Genomic DNA, 19,552 nt, shown 5'->3' on the forward strand with positions numbered 1-19,552 from the left:
ATTGAGTATATTTTCTCCCAGTCACCGTCTCTTGACTTTACGTCTTTTGCCATCAATTTAAAAAAAACAAAAACCCCCAAAAAACTGATGCAGTCAAGTAACCTTGAAGAGTTCTAGGTTTCTCTGTTTTAGTTAAAAAACAGGAGTAGAGAGAAGGGAAGTTGCTCTCTCATGGACACAGAATCTCAGTTTTGTAAGATGAGAAGAGTTCTGGATACGGGTTGTACAACCGTGTGAATGTATTTAACACCGCTGATCTGTACACTTAAAACGGAGAAGATGGTAAATTTTATGTTATGTATATTTTACCACAGTTAAAAATAGAAAAAAAAGGCTCCCACCCAGAAGTTAATCAAATAATTTTCGTATAATTTCTTCTAATATTTTCATGATTTTTCACTTAGCCCTTCAATCTTTTAAAAAAAATTTCCTTTTGTATTTTTTCCATTTATCTTGTGTTGATTACATATCTCTGTATATAACAAGCGATACAGATCACATTTTGTCATCTCCCAGGAATTAACAGAACAGTATCCCTTTAAAAACAACAATAACAAAAAGTAGTATCTCTGGGTGGTGCAATTATGGATGACTCATTTATTTATTTTTTGCTTCTCTGTATTTCTAAAACTTCTACAGATATGTACTACTTATGCGATTAAAAAATGAGATAAATCATCATTCTACTTAAATCTATCAATGAAAGGCTTAATTATCAATTAACACCTTAGCACACATGAGTCCACAGTCAGATAAGAGCAAAAATAGGAAGTGATAAAAACAAGATACCACCCCATATACACAGAGTAATTTATAACCTATGAAATGCTATTACATACAGTATCTAGGATCCTGGGACAGTGAAATGGAAATGACGTAACATTTGAGCACAGATTACATGCCAGCTGCAATGTCAGGCATCTTACATGCGTGATGTCATTGGGCCTCCACAATAACCAGTGTGATAAGACATTAGCGTCCTCATTTCAGAGGCGGAAGCATCGGCTCAGACAAGTGGACACCCTGCCCAGGCTCACAACCAGCCAGTCACTGGCTGGGCTGGGATCTGAACCCAGGTCTGTCTGCTGACATGACAGCCTCCGTGCACAGCACTCACGTGTGCCGAGAGCCGTTCTGAGCCTTTCACTTGCTCTTCACGACAACCTTCAAGGAAGGAGCTATGATGGCCCCCATTTTACAGATGAGGCAACTGACACAGAGAGGCTGAGTTTCCTGCCGAACACCTGGCAAGTGGTAAATGGGGACCTGCACCCAACCCACAGTCTGGCTTGAGTCCAGGCCCTTGACCACTGCATGCCATTGCCTCTGACCACCCTGGACTCCTCTGCAGTTCACCACGCTGCTGCTTCCCCTTCCTCTTCACGTGGAGAAGGGCAGAGGTGGGGGAAGCAGACCACTTACTCACTACATGGCATTTGAGATATTTCTAATTCACAGGCTCCAAATATACTGAAATAACAGTGGTAACTTATGTCGCATAATACTTGACAATTTATGAAGTGCTTTCACACACTTTATCTCATGTAATCCTCCAAAGAGTTATGTGAAATAGAAGGGAAGATATCCTTGGTTTATAGGAAAGAAAGCTCCGGGTGGTAAAGGGACTTGTACAAATTGACACAATTAATACAAGATGCCAGCTTACCTAGACGCGCCCTTGTCCTGGGTCCCTGCATCTGACTGCGCAGCTCAGGCCTCAGATGAAACTTCTTTGCTTCATCAACGAGGTCCCTGCACTGTAAACTACAGCGGATGAAAGGCTGAAATACAGCAGGTAGGAGAGTGAGCTGCAGGACCACCTCTAATAAAAGCATAAATGGCACATATAAAGAATTAAATTCTTAACACAGAAAACCAGTTTCCAAAGCCCTGTGGTTCCAGGAGGGCTGCTGGTAATAATTATGCTATGGGCTTCCGGAATGATTAAAAAAAGATTTTTTGAATAGACGTTACGTGATTCAAAGGTATGTGTGGGGTATGTGAGTGGACTATTAAGGAAGAAATTACAAACAGGAGGCAAAGAATTTGAGATGTGACACTAAGCACAGGCATCTTTTCTAATGCAAACGACTGCAAAGCTGTGTCTATAATTAATTTCCAAAGAGACCAGGGTTGGGCCAGAAGCAGGCGCCTGTCTGGGCCTCACCTACACATTACAAATCAGCGGCCCCCAGGGTAGCGTCCAGGTAACGTGCATGGTGAAGGTCAGAAAACGCACCACCGAGATCTCAGGCTGGAGAAACACTTATAAACAAACACGATATGATCCAAGTTGATATTATTGGGTTGACCAAAAAGTTCGTTCTGTTTTCTCCTAAGCTGGCTCTAGTAGCACTTAGCTGACTTTAACTTCATTTGAAACAATATTTTTAGATTGTATTGTGACAGCTGTCATAGCGTGCATTAAAAAACACTTATCAAAATTGGTGAATTTTTCTGTAGCCATTTTAATACCGAAGATGGGAGAAAAAAAGCAACATTCTTGGCATATCATGCTTTATTATTTCAAGAAAGGTTAAAAACGCAACTGAAACGCAGAAAAAGATTTGTGTAGTGTATGGAGAAGGTGCTGTCACTAATCAAATGTGTCAAAAGTGGCTGCGAAGTTTCGTGCTGGAGATTTCTCACTGGACGATGCTCCACAGTCTGGGAGACCAGTTGATAGTGATCAAATCGAGACATTCATTGAGAAAATCAACGTTATACCACGCGGGAGGTAGCCGACGTACTGAAAATATCCAAGTCAAGCATTGAAAATCATTTGCACCAGCCTGGTTACGTGAATTGCTTTGATGTCTGGGCTCAGTATTAAGTGGAAAAAAACCTTCTTGACCGTATTACCGCAAGCGATTCTCTACTGAAAGGTAACAAAAATGTTCCGTTTTTAAATTGTGACGGATGATGAAAAGTGGATAGTGTACAACAATGTGGAACGGAAGAGATCGTGGGGCAAGCGAAATGAAGCACCAGCCAACCACACCAAAGGCCGGTCTTCATCCAAAGAAGGTGATGTTGTGTATATGGTGGGATTGGAAGGGAGTCCTCTATGATGAGCTCCTTCCGGAAAACGAAATTAATTTCAACAAGTACTGCTCCCAATTAGACCAACTGAAAGCAGCACTCGACGAAAAGCATCCAGAATTAGTCAACAGAAAACACATAATCTTCCATCAGGATAACGCAAGACTGCATGTTTCTTTGATGACCAGGCAAAAACTGTTACAGTTTGGCTGGGAAGTTCTGATTCACCTGCCAGACATTGTACCTTCGGATCTCCACTTATTTTGGTCTTTACAAAATTCTCTTAATGGAAAAAATTCCAATTCCCTGGAATACTGTAAAATGCATCTGGAACAGTTCTTTGCTCAAAAATATAAAAAGTTTTGGGAAGATGGAATTATGAAGTTGCCTGAAAAACGGCAGAAGGTAGTGGAACAAAACGGTGAATATGTCTTTCAGTAAAGTTCTTGGTGAAAATGAAAAATGTGTCTTTTATTTTTACTTAAAAACTGAAGGAACCTTTTGGCCAACCCAATAAATGCATCAAACTCCTTTCATGCTGGCCTCACCAGAAGTCAAAAATAGAGACTAGGTGAGCAAAGCATCTTTTCCAAGGCAATTTGGAAAAATTTCTGTTTAACAGAGAAGGGGACAAAATTTATCATCCGATGTTGCTTATGCAAAACACTGAGGAGCACGTAAAATGAAAAGACAACAAAGCACAAAATTAAATTAAGCCATAGACTTTCATTTCTGCCAGGAGACTGACCGGCCAAGTGACCGCCTGCAGACTCCCCGCCCCAGGCCCCCCAGGACATGCTTCCCAGGATGCTCGTGCCTCCTCTGAGGTGACCAGTTCTGAGTTCACGACATGAAGCTACAAGAGACGCCCACCGCCCTGGGTCCTGTGTGGCTCACCTCGGCATCTATGACATCCGTGATGTACCTGGGCGTCAGCAGGGGCATACGGACGTACTGCAGCAGGTCCGGCAGAGACTCTTCCCGCCCCTCCCTGGCGTGCTTCACCCAGTTGATGACGGCCTCGAAGACCGGCTCTTCAGAATCCACCTGCGAGTGCGTGACCACATGGTGGGGCTGCTCTGTAACCTCGCTTCCCTTTCCTTCCCGCCCCATTCCCGCCACCGTTATTTCCCATCTCCCAGAAATAAGTAGGCTCTTGGGAAAACAATCATTTCAGACACAACTTGCTGATATCATGAAGAGAGTTATAGTCAGATTCGGTGGAAAAAACCTAAGAGAGAGAGTACCTAATAGACCATCAGTCACAAATCGGCTTTTAATTCAGAATTTTCCCCATTCCTGAATTTTTTTCTGGTCATTTCTGAAACTTCAGCAGGGGAAGGGGGAATCTGCTGCCCTACTTGAAACTGGCTCTTTGTTTTAAAAAGAAAATTTTATTTTTATTTTTGGCTGTGTTGGGTCTTTGTTGCTGCACGCGGGCTTTCTCTAGTTGTGGCGAGCGGGGGGCTAGGCTTCGTTGCGGTGCGTGGGCTTCTCATCGCGGTGGCTTCTCTTGTTGTGGAGCATGGGCTCTAGGCACACGGGCTTCAGTTGTTGTGGCACGCGGGCTCAGCAGTTGTGGCTCGCGGCATCTAGAGCGCAGGCTCAGTAGTGGCACACGGGCTTAGTTGCTCCGCGGCATGTGGGATCTTCCCGGACCAGGGCTCGAACCTGTGCCCCCTGCATTGGCAGGCAGATTCTTAACCACTGCGCCACCAGGGAAGCCCCCGAGACTGGCTCCTAAAATAACTTATATTCATAGGTGTTGTCTAAGGACCTCCGTGCTCACTCTCGGACCCTTCAGCCAAGGCTGTGAGCAGGAACTTCCCTTACGGCATCGTAAAGAGTGCAGGGTCTGCAAAACACTGTCAATTAGTATTTGAGCAACTACTCTGTATTAGTCACCATGCTATTTGAGATGACACATATAATTAATCATTTGGGGAACTTAGGTCTAAGCTACATAGGACAGACTGGATAAGACACACCCTAGAAAACCTACATTACGTCCCTGGACAAGCACAAGGTACAGTAACACCTAGTACCTCCCCAAGACTGACACCTGAGGACTAGGCCTGTGTCCCTCCATCAGCCCCTGGAGTGTGTCTGTTCTGAGATAACTTTCAGAGTGTGACAGTGCCCAGACAAAGACATCACTCTGTGGACTTCTCTCAAGAGCTGAAAATACAGAAAATGTTTCAGAATGTTCATTCATTTGATGGATTTACCAAACACCTACTAGTGCCAGGAATTGTGGAGGGTAATTATACAATGGTGAACAAATCAGACATGAACCTTCCTCTTAAGTGGGGAGACAATTGTTAAATCAGAAAAACGAACAATCCCATTCTGTCATTATGTACCACATAGGAAAAGTACAGGGGCTATGAGACAGAATAACACGAGATTTCTTCATTTAGGCTGATGGGACAGGGAATGCCTCCCTGCAGGAGCAATAGGTTTAAACCTGATGGAAGAGTAGCAGTTAGCCTCGGGGCAGACAGAAAGCACTTGGAAAAGCCCTACAACTGCACCGTCCAACACAGTAGCCATGAGCCACATGTGCTATTTACATCTACATTAATTAAAATGAAGTTAAATTAAAAATTCAGCTTCGGGAATTCCCTGGCGGTCCAGCGGTTAGGACTCTACGCTTCCATTGCAGGGAGCACAGGTTCGATCCCTGGCCGGGCAACTACGATCCCGAAAGCCGTGTGGTGTGGCTAAAAAACCCCCCAAAACCCCCAAAGTCTGTCCTTAATAGCAATGAACGTGGCAAAAAAAAAAAAAAATTCAGCTTCTTAGTCACACTGGCCACATTTCAAGCTAGTGGCCAGTGAACTGGACAGCACAGACACAGGTCCTTTCCACCTTCACAGAACTTTCTATTGGACAGCTTGGGAAACGACAGAGGCTGGTGTGGCAGAATGAATGAGGGAGGGGACGAAAAAGGTCAAGCTGGAGAAGTAAACAGAGCATCAGGAGACTGGATTTCACTCTAAACCGTTAACAGGCTTCAAGTAGGCCAGTGTTGGGCCACACTGATGTCTGGTAAAGATTACTCCGAGAGCCACGGGAGGGCGGTTTAGAAGGGCTAAGAGCTGGGAGGCCAGTTAGAGGCTACTCTGGTCCATCAGGCAAAAGGTGATGATGCTTAGACTACGACAGTGATGACAGAATCTGTGTAAGCAAATTTATGGGAGGTCAAACTAACCCAGCCTACTCACGGTTTACATGCAGGTGAGGGTGCAGAAGGGTGGTCATGATTTTTTAGATAAACTTTGGTTAAAGGCAAGGATGACAGGCTAATAGTTCTGAACAGCTGCATGCTAGACTCTGACACATTCTAGGTTTAAATTAGATATATCCATTTAAAATGGGTTTTTCAATCATGAGTAGAGATCCTTGATCTTACTGAGGACAGAATAAACTAGAATTGCAGAGAAACAGCTAAACTGGGAAGAAAAAACCCCCAATACTAATGCTTCACTATGGAGAAAATAGTCTCCATAATAAATTTTCCCAGAGACTTCGTTTTTGTATCAGGCACTGACATTCTTATTTAACGTTCAGAACAGCCCTACGTAGTAAGTACGACTGTTATCTACATTTTATGGGAGAGGGATCTGAAGGTCAGCGGTTAGGGGACACGCGTCACACAGCCAAGCCCAAACCCCAGCGTGACCCTGAAGCCGTGCTGTTTTAAACAACGTGACATGCTGCCTCCATTGTTTCAAGTACTATTGTTTTACATGGTCCAGAGGAAGCGTTAGCCCCAGGGCCAGACATCTGGTTCCTGCTTCTGGCTGGTATATGAAAGAGAAAAAATGTCATTTGCTGAAAAAAAGCAAAGGCCAGTCTCGCTGGACACTTAAGGAAGACCGTACAAAAGAGCTCATCCCGGCTTCTGCAGAGGTCAGTTGTTTGCCCTCCCTGTTCCATCCGGTTTTATCCCCCAGTCTCCACTGTTCTAAAATAAATGGTTGCTGTGACTACTTCCAGATCTGGTCAAATAGAAACACAGCTCACAGCTCCGTGGTGAAGAGAACAGACTGTGGATGCAGATGGGCGGCACAAGTCCTGCCCCTCCCAGCTGTGTGAGGGTGGTGACTAATCACAGCGCCAGTTTCCTCCTCTGAAAAATGGACCCAGTTCTGAGAATTGAACAAGATTTACAAATGCCGGACTTCCCCGGCAGTCCAGCGGTTAAGACTCTGTGCTCCCAACGTAGGGGCCCGGGTTCGATCCCTGGTCAGGGAACTAGATAGAGCCTGCATGCCGCAACTAAGTCCCGGTGCAGCCAAATAAATAAGTAAACGTTTAAAGTCGTTTCTCATTATCTCAGAATGAGAGAGGAAAAAAAAAAAAATAACTCTTCGCCTCCTTAGAGAATCGAATGTCTCCTCACTGGGGAAAACAAACCCAACAGGTGGACTCCTCCCCAGCACTTGGCTCTGCTAGGTGTCTTCCAGAAGCTCCTAACCAGAGGGCTGGAACCCTGGAGAGGAATGCCTGGCTGCCGCGACACGCACAGCCCCCGCTGCACTCACTGCAGCTCCCAGCCTAACGACAGATCCACACGCAGCACCCCACCCCCCACCCCCGCTCTGCTCAGCGGAGGACGAAGGCTCGCTCCCTGCTGGGCCGCGTCCCTGGGCGCTTCGCACACGGAGGCGGGACCCTATCGCTTCAACGCCCGGTCTGCAGGGCCCTCTCCTCCCACGGGCGCTGATGAGCTGCCTCTGGCTCACCATCTCCAACCTGCTGCCCCGTCCTTTCTGACCCGCTCCCTTTACGATCCCGTTTAAATCCAGAAGGTTTTCTTCTTTCCTCTATGGAATTTCCTCGCCTTGAACAGGCTCATTATTCTCCTGACACTCAGTCATCATTTTTGTCTTCCTGTTTGTCGCCACTACTACACTGTGAATTCTCTGGAAACAAGACTGTCTCTTACGCACTCTTGGCTCCCCAGCACCTGGCATGGCGACGGCTATACAGGAAGATATTCTTGGTAAATGTTTTAAAATGCTTATTCCATACTGTTTAATAGTGATTCTTAACCGCTGGGATCACAAATTTCATTGAGGGAGGTAGCGAACTCCCTTCCGTAAATAGGCATATCCGTTTGGCATGCAATTTCAGGGACATTTAATGAAACCTCAGAGCTTAATATGGGCCCTGCTACAGAAGTACAACAACTCCGCCTTGCTTTCTGGTCTTCTGGCCCAGTCCTGACAAGAGCTAATGCCAAGCCAAGTCTGTACCTGGATCTCATCACACTTGATGAGCTTTTCCACCTCTCCTTGACTGAGAAGAATGAATTCTTCATGCTGCACCACTTCAGGAAAATGCTTCTGGCTAAAAACCTCAGCTGCTTGCATCAGATCAACACAGTTGTGAGTTTCCGCAAAGTCCCTGATACCCAGGCAGTTAGAAGGGTCCAGCTGGCTTTCCAAGAACTCACAGCAGGCTTGCTTCACGCCTAGAACAGACAAAAACGGTGAGTCCTTGAGGACACTCGGCCAGGTGGATGGGCCTATATTCTTGGATCACAACATCACGTTGTATCAGAGGAACCCTGGCTCAACACCTAAGAATCAGGTTAGAAATTTTATGCTTTGGAAATTCAAATCCTATTTTTGTCTTATGTGCTGTGTGGCCTTCTGCAAGGACTTTACAAATGTCTGCTGCTGCATTAGAACAAGTACGGCAAGACGAATTGCTTCTGTGGACACCGCCACAATTAAACAAACATGCCTACAAAACTCCTGGGAATCAAGCTATAAAATCAGCTTAATTTAGCACAGTGTACCTAATTTCTACTCCACATGAAAACTTACTAAAAGACTCCGGTGAAGGAAAAATAGGAGATACGGATAACAATCTCACATTTGTCTAACTGAAAAGCTCAGAGTATAAAATTAATGTTGGAGCTGTGCACTAATGCAAAAACTTCACACTGTTTCAATCATGTATCAAAAACTGAAAATAACAGAAACAGAACTGGAGGTTAGGACAGACAGGTTGGGAACTGGAAGGGGGATCATCTCTAATCCTGTGAAAACATTACACTTTCATTTTTGTGTGTCAATTTAATTTTTTTTTTTTTTTTTTCTGTACGCAGGCCTCTTACTGTTGTGGCCTCTCCCGTTGTGGAGCACAGGCTCCGGACGCACAGGCTCAGCGGCCATGGCTCATGGGCCCAGCCGCTCTGCGGCATGTGGGATCTTCCCGGACCGGGGCACGAACCCGTGTCCCCTGCATCGGCAGGCGGACTCTCAACCACTGCACCACCAGGGAAGCCCCAATTTAAATTTTTAATAGATAATTTAAATGATTCAACAAACTAAAGGTACAGAAGGGTTTATATGAATAGTCCCCCTAGCCTCCCTACCCACCTGGCCATCTAGTTCCCTTCCACGGAGGCAACGACGCGTATCAGTTTTCTGTGTTTCCCTGCAGGACTGTTGTGCACATACATGGAAGGAAAGCCATCTATTATCCCCTCCTCCCCTTTTTTAAAAACAAAAAGTAAATGCTCTCTCCCAAAGAGCCAAAGACTCACATTTGGAGGCTACTCTATACCGCAATTGAAATCTCAACTTCTGTGCCATGGGCAGTAAACATGAGGCCCACAGTCTGTCTCCTTAATTTTCACGATTAAGTTTACATCACGAATTTTAAACATCTCCAGGGTCACTGTGGCACGAACAACTTAGCATCTGTACCTTTCAGCTGAAGCAGGCAGGCTGCAGGGAGCAGTTCCTGGACATTCTCCACCGTCACGTGCACGGTCTCTGTGTACACAAAGTCCAACAGGATTTCCATGGTCGAGGCAGTTAAACCCTGGATATCTACATACGGCTTCCCCTTCTCTGAAAGCTGAAAGTTCAAAGGGTATGAAATCATGGTGGTTATAATTCCACAAGATTAAGGCAGAGTCTCATATACAAAAGCTGGAAGGGACATTAACAATATTAACTGAATATAAGGAGGAACCCTGGCTCAACGCCTAAGAATCAGATTAGAAATTTTATGCTTTGGGAATTCAAATCCTATTTTTGTCTATGTGCTGAAAGATCTAAAAAAAAAGATCGACTATTTTGTTTGATTTGTACAAAGCAAACACGGCATATATTTGTAGCTTTTCAAATAGGGGGGAGCTATGTGTAACCCAAGAAGATACAGAGATGACACCTTCCTGGAATATTAATTTTACTTGTGAATAATTTTAAATGCTGCTTTCATATTAAAACAAATACAGACGTAACACCAGATAGAACCAAAAGTTGCCATGAGCATGCCACTAGTGTCCATGAGCTTCTGAGATGAAATACAAACTTCGCTGAGATTTCATGCTTGTAGATGCCCCAGGAGTTGCAGCTCCAGACCCTCCAGGATGAGCCAGCACTGTCCTATCTGTCCCTAGACAACACGCAGGTCATCTTGAGAGGGCTTCTGCTGTGCCACTGAAGACAACAGGATTGTTTGATACTTTTTCAAATACTGGGTTGACTCTCTTTTGGGATTACCGAATTACTGGTGGTACATTTAGTCTAGACTATATCCTTGGAGTTATGAGTATAGTTGAGGCCAGATAATCATAGAAAATGGTTTAGCTAAGGGTAGAAATCTTCAGTTTTACAGGATAGTAAACTATCTGAAAACTGATTACCTTACAAAAATTTTATTAGATTGTAATCTTAGTTTAGAGATTCCAATTACTTACAAAATTCCAGGGCACGTCCATTATGAACTAAATGTCTTTATCATCAGCCCAGAATAATAATCAGAAAGTATTCCCTACCAAAGCCAAGAACAAAATAAATCCCTAACAATACAAAAAGTCACCAGTACATTATTTTGGAAAAACATTTTACTAACATTTAACACAGTATTTACAAACAGAAACATGAGTACATTTATGTCAGGAATTTCTTAGTCAATAAACTATATTCCCATTAGCCAAATAGCTTAACTATATAAATGAGATCACTATGTAATAACTTAGAGTAACTGTAGTATTTCGCATTAATATTTGCTTTACAACTTTTCAGGGTGCCTCTCATTTACTATTATTTCATTTGATTCTCACAGCAACCTGGTAAGGCAGTTAGGTCCGATATTACTGCCCTTTAAGACATAAAGGATCTAAGGTTCAGAGAAGTTATGTGACTTAACCAAGGCCTCAACTAATAAGCGACAGATCAGAGCCAGGCCTCCTGCCTCACCCTGTGCTCTTTCAGTTGCACCACATTTAAGGAACAATTTAGGGATGGAAGAGAACGAAGAAGCCATCAAGTTCAATCACCCTGTTCTACAGACAACCCAGTGAGGTTAGATGGTCACCAGGGTTCACACAGAATTACTAAGAGAACTGAACCTAAAATCCAGGTCTCTCCCACCTCCTAGAGAAATGAAAATAAAAACAAAAATAAACAAATGGAACCTAATGAAACTTAAAAGCTTTTGCACAGCAAAGGAAACTACAAACAAGACAAAAAGACAACCCTCAGAATGGGAGAAAATATTTGCAAATGAAGCAACTGACAGAGGATTAACCTCCAAAATTTACAAGCAGCTCATGCAGCTCAATATCAAAAAAGCAAACAACCCAATCCACAAATGGGCAGAAGACCTAAGCAGACATTTCTCCAAAGAAGATATACAGATTGCCAACAAACACATGAAAGGATGCTCAACATCACTAATCATTAGAGAAATGCAAATCAAAAGTACAATGAGGTATCACCTCACACCTGTCAGAATGGCCATCATCAAAAAAAATCTACAAACAATAAATGCTGGAGAGGGTGTGGAGAAAAGGGAACCCTCTTGCACTGTTGGTGGGAATGTAAATTGATACAGCCACTATGGAGAACAGTATGGAGGTTCTTTAAAAAACTAAAAATAGAACTACCATACAACCCAGCAATCCCACTACTGGGCATATACCCTGAGAAAACCATAATTCCAAAAGAGTCACGTACCACAATGTTCATTGCAGCTCTATTTACAATAGCCAGGAGATGGAAACAACCTAAGTGTCCATCAACAGATGAATGGATAAAGAAGATGTGGCACATATATACAATGGAATATTACTCAGTCATAAAAAGAAACGAAATTGAGTTACTTGTAGTGAGGTGGATGGCCCTAGAGTCTGTCATACAGAGTGAAGTAAGTCAGAAAGATGAAAACAAATACTGTATGTTAACACATATATATGGAATCTAAAAAAAAAAAAAAAAAAGATTCTGAAGAACCTAGGGGCAGGATAGGAAGAAAGACTCAGACGTAGAGAATGGACTTGAGGACACGGGGAGGGGGAAGGGGAAGCTGGGATGAAGTGAGAGAGTGGCATGGACATATATACACTACCAAATGTAAAACAGATAGCTAGTGGGAAGCAGCTGCATAGCACAGGGAGATCAGCTCTGTGCTCTGTGACCTCCTAGAGGGGTGGGAGGGAGGGGATATGGAGATATATGTATATGTATAGCTGTTATTCAGCTATACATACGTATAGCTGTGATTCACTTTGTTATACAGCAGAAACTAACACACCACTGTAAAGCAATTATACTCCAATAAAGATGTTAAAGAAAAAAATCCAGGTCTCTGGAAACAGTCCTTTAAACAACTTAAATGCAAGGGTATGCAGAACAGTATGGAGGTTCTTAAAAAACTAAACATAGAGTTATTGCACTCCTGGGCATGTAACCGGAAAAGATGGAAACTTTAATTTGAAAAGACACATGCACCCCAATGTTCATAGCAGCACTATTTACAATAACCAAGACATGTAAGAAACCTAAGTGTCCATCAACAGATGAAAGGATAAAGAAGATGTGGTGTGTATACATATATTGTGTGTGTGTATATATGTATACACACACACACACAATGGAATATTACTCAGCCATAAAACAGTAATAAAAACAATTGTGCCATTTGCAGCAACATGGATGGGCCTAAAGATTATCATAGTAAGTGAGGTAAATCAGACAGAGAAAGACAAATACCATATGACATTACTTCTGTATGGAGTCTTAAAAAGTGATACAAATGAACTTATTTACAAAACAGAAATAGACTCACAGACACAGGAAACAAATTTATGGTTACCAAAGTTGGGGGGAGGGAAAATTAGCAGTTTGGGATTAACAGATACACACTACTATATATAAAATAGGTAAACAACAAGGACCTACTCTATAGCACAGGGAACTATATTCAATATCTTGCAATAACTATAATGCAATAGAATCTGAAAAAGAATATACAACACACATGTATAATTGAATTACTTTGCCGTACACGTGAAACTAACACAATGTTGTAAATCAACTATACTTCAATTAAAAAAAAAACAAACCTCAAGGGGATAGGAGGATGAGTGAAACAGATGAGGGAGATTAAGAGGTACAAACTTCCAATTACAAAATAAATGAGTCACAGAGATGACATGTACAGCATGAGGAATAAAGTGAATAATACTTTAAACCCTGGATATCTACATACGGCTTCCCCTTCTGTCACCTTTGAACAGTGACAGATGGTAACTAGATTTGTTGCGGTGATCATTTTATATTGTATAGAAATAATGAATTACTATGTTGTGCACCTCAAACATAGTGTTGTAGGTTAATTATACTTCAGTTGAAAAAGACAAGACCATTTGACACTTTCTTGCCTGATGTCAGTTTTTAAAGAAAGACTATAAAATAATCACTGGTGAGAAAAAAAAATAAGAGAGAGTTCTTTTACAGAACTCCACACTAATTCCTGATTGTGCAGAGAAAGAGTGAAGACAGGATGCACAACATGTAGTGAGCAGCCAGCATTCCGAGTCCTCAGTGCTTCCTGCTGGCAGCCATGACATTTGCCCAGTTAAATAAATATCACCACTTCTGGTGCTCCTTGGGGTACCGTACAGGACAGGGTCTGTAATGTCGCCCTGCACAGGGTCACTTTAAAATTAGCCTGGGGCTTCCCTGGTGGCGCAGTGGTTAAGAATCCGCCTGCCAATGCAGGGGACACGGGTTCGAACCCTGGTCTGGGAAGATCCCACATGCCGCGGAGCAACTAAGTCCGTGCGCCACAGCTACTGAGCCTGTGCTCTAGAGCCCACGAGCCACAACTACTGAGTCTGCACTCTAGAGCCCGCAAGCCACAACTATTGAGCCCAAGTGCTGCAACTACTGAAGCTCACGCACCTAGAGCCCATGCTCCGTGACAAGAGAAGTCACTGCAATGAGAAGCCCGCACACCGCAATGAAGAGTAGCCCCTGCTCGCTGCAACTAGAGAAAGCCCGCGTGCAGCAACTAAGACCCAACTCAGCCAAAAATAAATAAATAAATAAATATTAAAAGAAAAAAATTAGCCTGGGTCTGCTGGGGCGACGTGTCAGGCTTCCGCATTCTCCCTACCAGCCATGTGACTGAGCGCTGGTTCAGCAGCACACACGACTCTGGCTTTACAACTAGAACAGCAAAATCAGAATCAAGCTAAGTTAATTTAGGATTAAATCCCCTCTACCATTTACAAGCTATAAGGCATTTAGCACCTGAGACCTTATTTCTTCATTTGCAAAATGAGATGGTAACAACCACCCCTGGGGTGAGTGGGAGGCGACAATCACCTAACACAGCATCTGCCCGTAAAAGGCAGTTACTGACATTCTCGTGACACGATCTCTCCCACTCAGGTCAGCAGCAACACCTGCATTGATAAAACTCTGGTGGTTGAGAGGATTTTTTAAAAAGTGTTACTGTAATGAAATATGTCAGCCATACATATAAGTAGAGATAAATGATATAATCAAGTGGTGTACTCACCATTCAAGCTTAAAAAGAAATGAAGACAATTTATTTAAAATTAAAAAATCAGACTTGAGATATTGGGAGCTGAGGTCTGCAGTGGTCCCCTCTGCTCAGCTGAGTCCCTCACGATTCACCAAGCAGCCTCCTTCACATCTTAGCTGTCTGGCCAGGCAATTACTAAGGCAGTCTTTTTCCTAGTACTCTGAGAGCACTACCTCTTTTCTTGCCAAGCCAACCTGTTTCTAATTCCCTTGTTAAAGGCTTGTGCTCCAGAGCCAGCATATTTTTCTAGGTGATACTTCAAACACCCACAGAGTCAGGCACTAAGCCCTCTCCCTCTCATTTGCAATTACTCTAAAGCCTTCACTGGTAGAATGAAGACTGATTTTCTCCACATATTGTTAGAAGGAATGGGATGAGGACTGAGGCTCACTCCTCTTTCCTTCCCCCCTCCCTCTTCCCCAGTATTCACTTTAAAATATTAAACTTTAGAAGAAGGAAAACAAATTTAAAAAACAGTAAGTAGCACTTCCCTGGTGGCGCAGTGGTTGAGAATCTGCCTGCCGATGCAGGGGACGCGGGTTCGAGCCCTGGTCTGGGAGGATCCCACATGCCGCGGAGCAACTAGGCCCGTGAGCCACAACTACTGAGCCTGCGCATCTGGAACCTGTGCTCCACAACAAGAGAGGCCGCGATAGTGAGAGGCCCGCACACCGCGATGAAAAGTGGCCCCCGCTTACCACAACTGGAGAGAGCCCTTGCACAGAAACGAAGACCCAACACAGCCAAAAATAAATAAATAAATAAATTTAAATTAAAAAGGCAGTAAGTAAAATCCAATAGTTGGTATTTGTTTTACTACATGCTAGACATTGTTCTAAGCACGTCATATGTAATTTTCTCAAGTAACTGTAACAGTAACCGTATGCTATTGTGTATTACTATTATCCCTCATTCAGAGATGAGAAAACTAAGTGGCAGATCTTATCCAGAGTTGGCCCATTTAACACCATACTATAGAAATTCACTATTACATCAGACTTCTACTATTTTATTCAGTGAAATGAGACAACTGTGAAGTGACATGTGTGAGGTTCCACTTGTGAGGAGATGACTCACCACTTACCTCACTGGTGAACATGGCACAGAAGTAATCGCTGCAGGCAGCCAACACAATCCGATGGGCAGGGAAGTCTTTCTGTTCCACTCTCAGTGTCACATCACAGAGGGTATTGCTCTTCCTGAGGGAGTTCATGGAATTGAGGATGGATTTAGCATGAGTATTTGTCATTATGTCTTTGGGGGCCATAATGCCTCCCATCAGGCAATATGGAGAGAGAATGAAAGGGATCCTTGGATTCTGCAGGTACAAGAGAGAAAAAAAAAAAAAAAACAATGAGCATATTTGAAGGACTGGAGAAACTAAATATATTCAATTAGCTTTACAAATTAAGGAGGCTCCATCAGACTCAAACATCCACAAGTAGGAAGCACTCCTATTCCTGGTATTACCAACACAATCTAGCCACTAATTACCCCGAGTAAAAATGATCTCTTCTTCCTCTGAATTCCATTATCATCGAGTGTCCAAACCACTTGACATTTATTGTAATCAGTATGCAACTGTACTATAAGTAGAAAGAGACTATACATTTCCTGCCTATCTTCACAAGGCTGCTGTCTCACATGATAAAGTGAGAAGATAAAATTTCTTAACAGTGTGACATCGCTATTTTTAATATAACCCTAACCCTTAAGTAGATTAAGTAGGTAAATATTTAGAGGGTGGGGACCCTGTTTTATATATTTTTTTCTCTCCTAGCAAGTGTATAATAAATGGTTAGTAATAGAACACAAGAAAAGAAAAACTGCATATTCAACCTAGGGCAATAAAGGCCAGTATCAGTAAAAATAAACTTTTTTCTAAAGAAGCACACAAATAATTATTTATGATGACTTCCAACTATATCTGGATTTCTTCTTAAAGTGAAACTTCAAATGAGGACCCAATACCTATACTGAATAATGGAAACCATGCAAGCTTATTTATGAACTTTCTCTTAAGCTACTGAAGCTCTTCTATAGAAGGGTCTCCCTACTCTATTTGTAAACATCAATCAGCATTAACAAATCAATATTTGCAGTAATTCTTCTATACTGAGAGAGAGAGACTTACTAGGATAGAAACCTATCAAAATTCTACTACTAATTTTACGGCCATAGCCAGTCACTTGTAAAGTTCACCTGTATGCATCAATTAAATGAACTCAGTAATATCAACAGGTTACATATAAAAAAGAATCAATGTAAGAAGTACTTTCGTGGTTGTTGACAGGCTTTAGTCACACTATTTTTTTGTTGTTGTTGTTTATTTGCTTCCAGGACAATTTCTGGGGAATGAAATGGGGTGGTTATTAAGAGAGTCTGTCTTATGTGGAATCCAAAACTTTCTGAAAGGATCCAAGAAAATAAAATCAATCTATGGTTTTCAAGAGTCCACAACTCACAACCATAATTTCATATGAATAGGAAACACGAGATCCTAAATTCTCATCTACTCCTGTTTATACTTAGCGTATTATTCTTCTCTGAACGCTCCAACCACTCCGCAAGACCCATTTTACAGAAAAGGTGATTCATCAAAGCATAAGATGATTTTCAAAAAGATTTTCCTTAAGTCAACTTAGTTTCAACTCTGGAGATGTGAGAAAGGTCTGCACAGACCCCCCCCTCCCCCCTTTACGGTGAAGACCTTCTCGGGGGGTTACGACCTGGCTCGGCCTGTCAAACCAACGCTACCCCAACGCGGCTTGGTCTCCCTCCCGGGGTTCTCGACCTCCGCCCTCCGCCCAGAGGTGACCTGGCCCAGGGCTCCCGCCAGCCTCCCGGTGGAGCGGCTGCGCCGCGGAAGCCTTGGGCGGCGTCGAATTGCGGAGGGGCCGCCTTCCCGGCGGGCGAGGAGCGATGCTGTCCTACCCGACAGCCTGCAGGCGGAGGTCGGGGCGCTGCACGCCAGTAGACTCCTCCTCGCCCGGAGGGGACGACGGTGGGAGGGGCGGGAGGGAAGGGCCTCGGCCACAGCCCCCGGGCCACTCACCTGCGCTCCGGCCCGTGGGCTGGGCGCGGGGCGAGCGGGCGGCCCGGGAAGAACCCAAGCGCCGCCGCCCCGACCCGGAGGCTCCGGCGAGGTCCCGGCGGCCGCGCGCGGTGATGACGTCACGCCCGTCCTGTCACGTGACTGGCCACGTCACGTGACCCGCGGGTGTGCATTGCCGGCTTCTGCGAGTCTGGAGAAAGCAGCGAGGAGGGTTTGGGTGACTCGGGGCGGGGAACTGGGGGCGGAGGGGGGTTCGGGCGCGAGGGCCTGGGTGCAGCCCCAGCCAGGTGACCGGCTGAGACGATGTTCCCCAGGGCCGCGAGGCGCGGCGGACTGAGAGGATTCCAGAGCTTTCTAAGCTAAGGGGCTGACTGCAGGGCGTGTTTTACCTGACAGGTATTCAGGAGCCCTCTTACATCGAGAAAACCCACGGAGGCTTCCAATTTCTTCACTTCCATTGTCCACAATGGCCTTTTCGGGCCGACCATCGCTGTGGTGAGAATCCTCTGAGTCCTTCGACCATGGACTTCAGCGTTCTCTGCATCCCAGTCGGGCCTGTCATCACCACTGGGTGGTTCTCCTCTGCTTCTGCACTCCGAGACAGTTAAGTGGAAGGAACTGGCGGTCTCTAGAAGCTGCACACTGCGAGGGAGATTGCGAAGGATCTTCTTAGAAGTCCCGGGAGTCCTCATCTCCCTATTCCGCTTCTGCTGCCTTTCACAGCTCTTGGATGCGGAGCTTCTGATTGATTTCGGCGCACTTATCTCAGTAGCTCAGAAGGGAATGAGGTTCCTTGATTCAGTTCATGTGAAGGTCCAAACCAGTTGTGTTTGTACTGTTTTCCTCTGTGGGGCCTTTGATTCTTTAGGGATAATAAAACTATAGCCAAGTGGGTAGCAGTCTAATTTTACGTAGTGTTTCCATCTCTCATATCGTATCTCTGATCTAAAATTCTCTGATTTACATATTGTGAGTGCAGGATTGGTACAAGTTTTATGGGGGGCATTTTGGAAAAGTTCACCAAAATGTGATGAATGCAGATATCCTTTAACAGCGATTTTAATAAATCTATCCTGTGTATACATTCACACACATGTAAAATGATGTGTGTGCAAGGTTGTTTGTAGATTGTATTGAAAACAAGTTTAACGCCCATCAGTAGGGGACTGGTTCAGTAACGTATAGTACATCCATACAGTTCAGTACCATGAAGTTGAGAAAAGTGTGCATACTTTGCTATTAGTTGTGTAAAAGAGTTGGGGAAATATAAATAGTCGTACTTGCCTGTATAAAAATTGCATTTGGAATAATACAAAATAGAGTAGTAACATTAGTTTCTTTGGAGAGAGGAACTGGTTGGTTGGGAGACAGGGCGGGAGGGAGATTTTTTCCTCTGTATATTTTTATGCCTTTTGAATTTTGCATCACGTGAATTAAAAATATGTATAATTTAAATAAAAATAATACCTTGTTTTCTGGTTGCAGAATAGCACCCAGATGCTTTAATGATATTGCCTAATTCCTGGCTGCTAAACTGAGTTTTTCCAAATATGAGAGGGAACTTAATAAAAGAGGCTTTGTTTAGAA

The 19,552-nt window shown here is 43.7% G+C and overlaps 1 protein-coding gene across 5 annotated transcripts in view; it reads right to left on the minus strand.

Annotated features, from left to right (window-relative positions):
* KLHL12 (kelch like family member 12) overlaps positions 1-18,423 on the minus strand; it is a 28,355-nt gene extending 9,932 nt beyond the window's left edge. The window contains exons 1-7 of one of the 5 annotated variants that reach the window (XM_067729958.1): positions 17,966-18,065; positions 17,186-17,258; positions 15,995-16,228; positions 9,771-9,924; positions 8,307-8,524; positions 3,940-4,089; positions 1,667-1,781 (exon numbers count right to left, since the gene is read on the minus strand). In XM_067729958.1, the coding sequence (XP_067586059.1) occupies positions 1,667-1,781; positions 3,940-4,089; positions 8,307-8,524; positions 9,771-9,924; positions 15,995-16,189 (832 nt within the window). In that variant the 5' untranslated portion in view covers positions 16,190-16,228; positions 17,186-17,258; positions 17,966-18,065. Of the gene's footprint in view, positions 1-1,666; positions 1,782-3,939; positions 4,090-8,306; positions 8,525-9,770; positions 9,925-15,994; positions 16,239-17,185; positions 17,259-17,844; positions 18,083-18,358 lie in introns of those variants that run through there. The other 4 variants (XM_067729959.1, XM_067729960.1, XM_067729956.1 and 1 more) reach the window with 4 other exon arrangements.
* Positions 18,424-19,552: the final 1,129 nt, after the last annotated feature.

The sequence above is a fragment of the Pseudorca crassidens genome, chromosome 2, assembly GCF_039906515.1.
Source record: "Pseudorca crassidens isolate mPseCra1 chromosome 2, mPseCra1.hap1, whole genome shotgun sequence".
Taxonomy (NCBI): Eukaryota; Metazoa; Chordata; class Mammalia; order Artiodactyla; family Delphinidae; genus Pseudorca; species Pseudorca crassidens.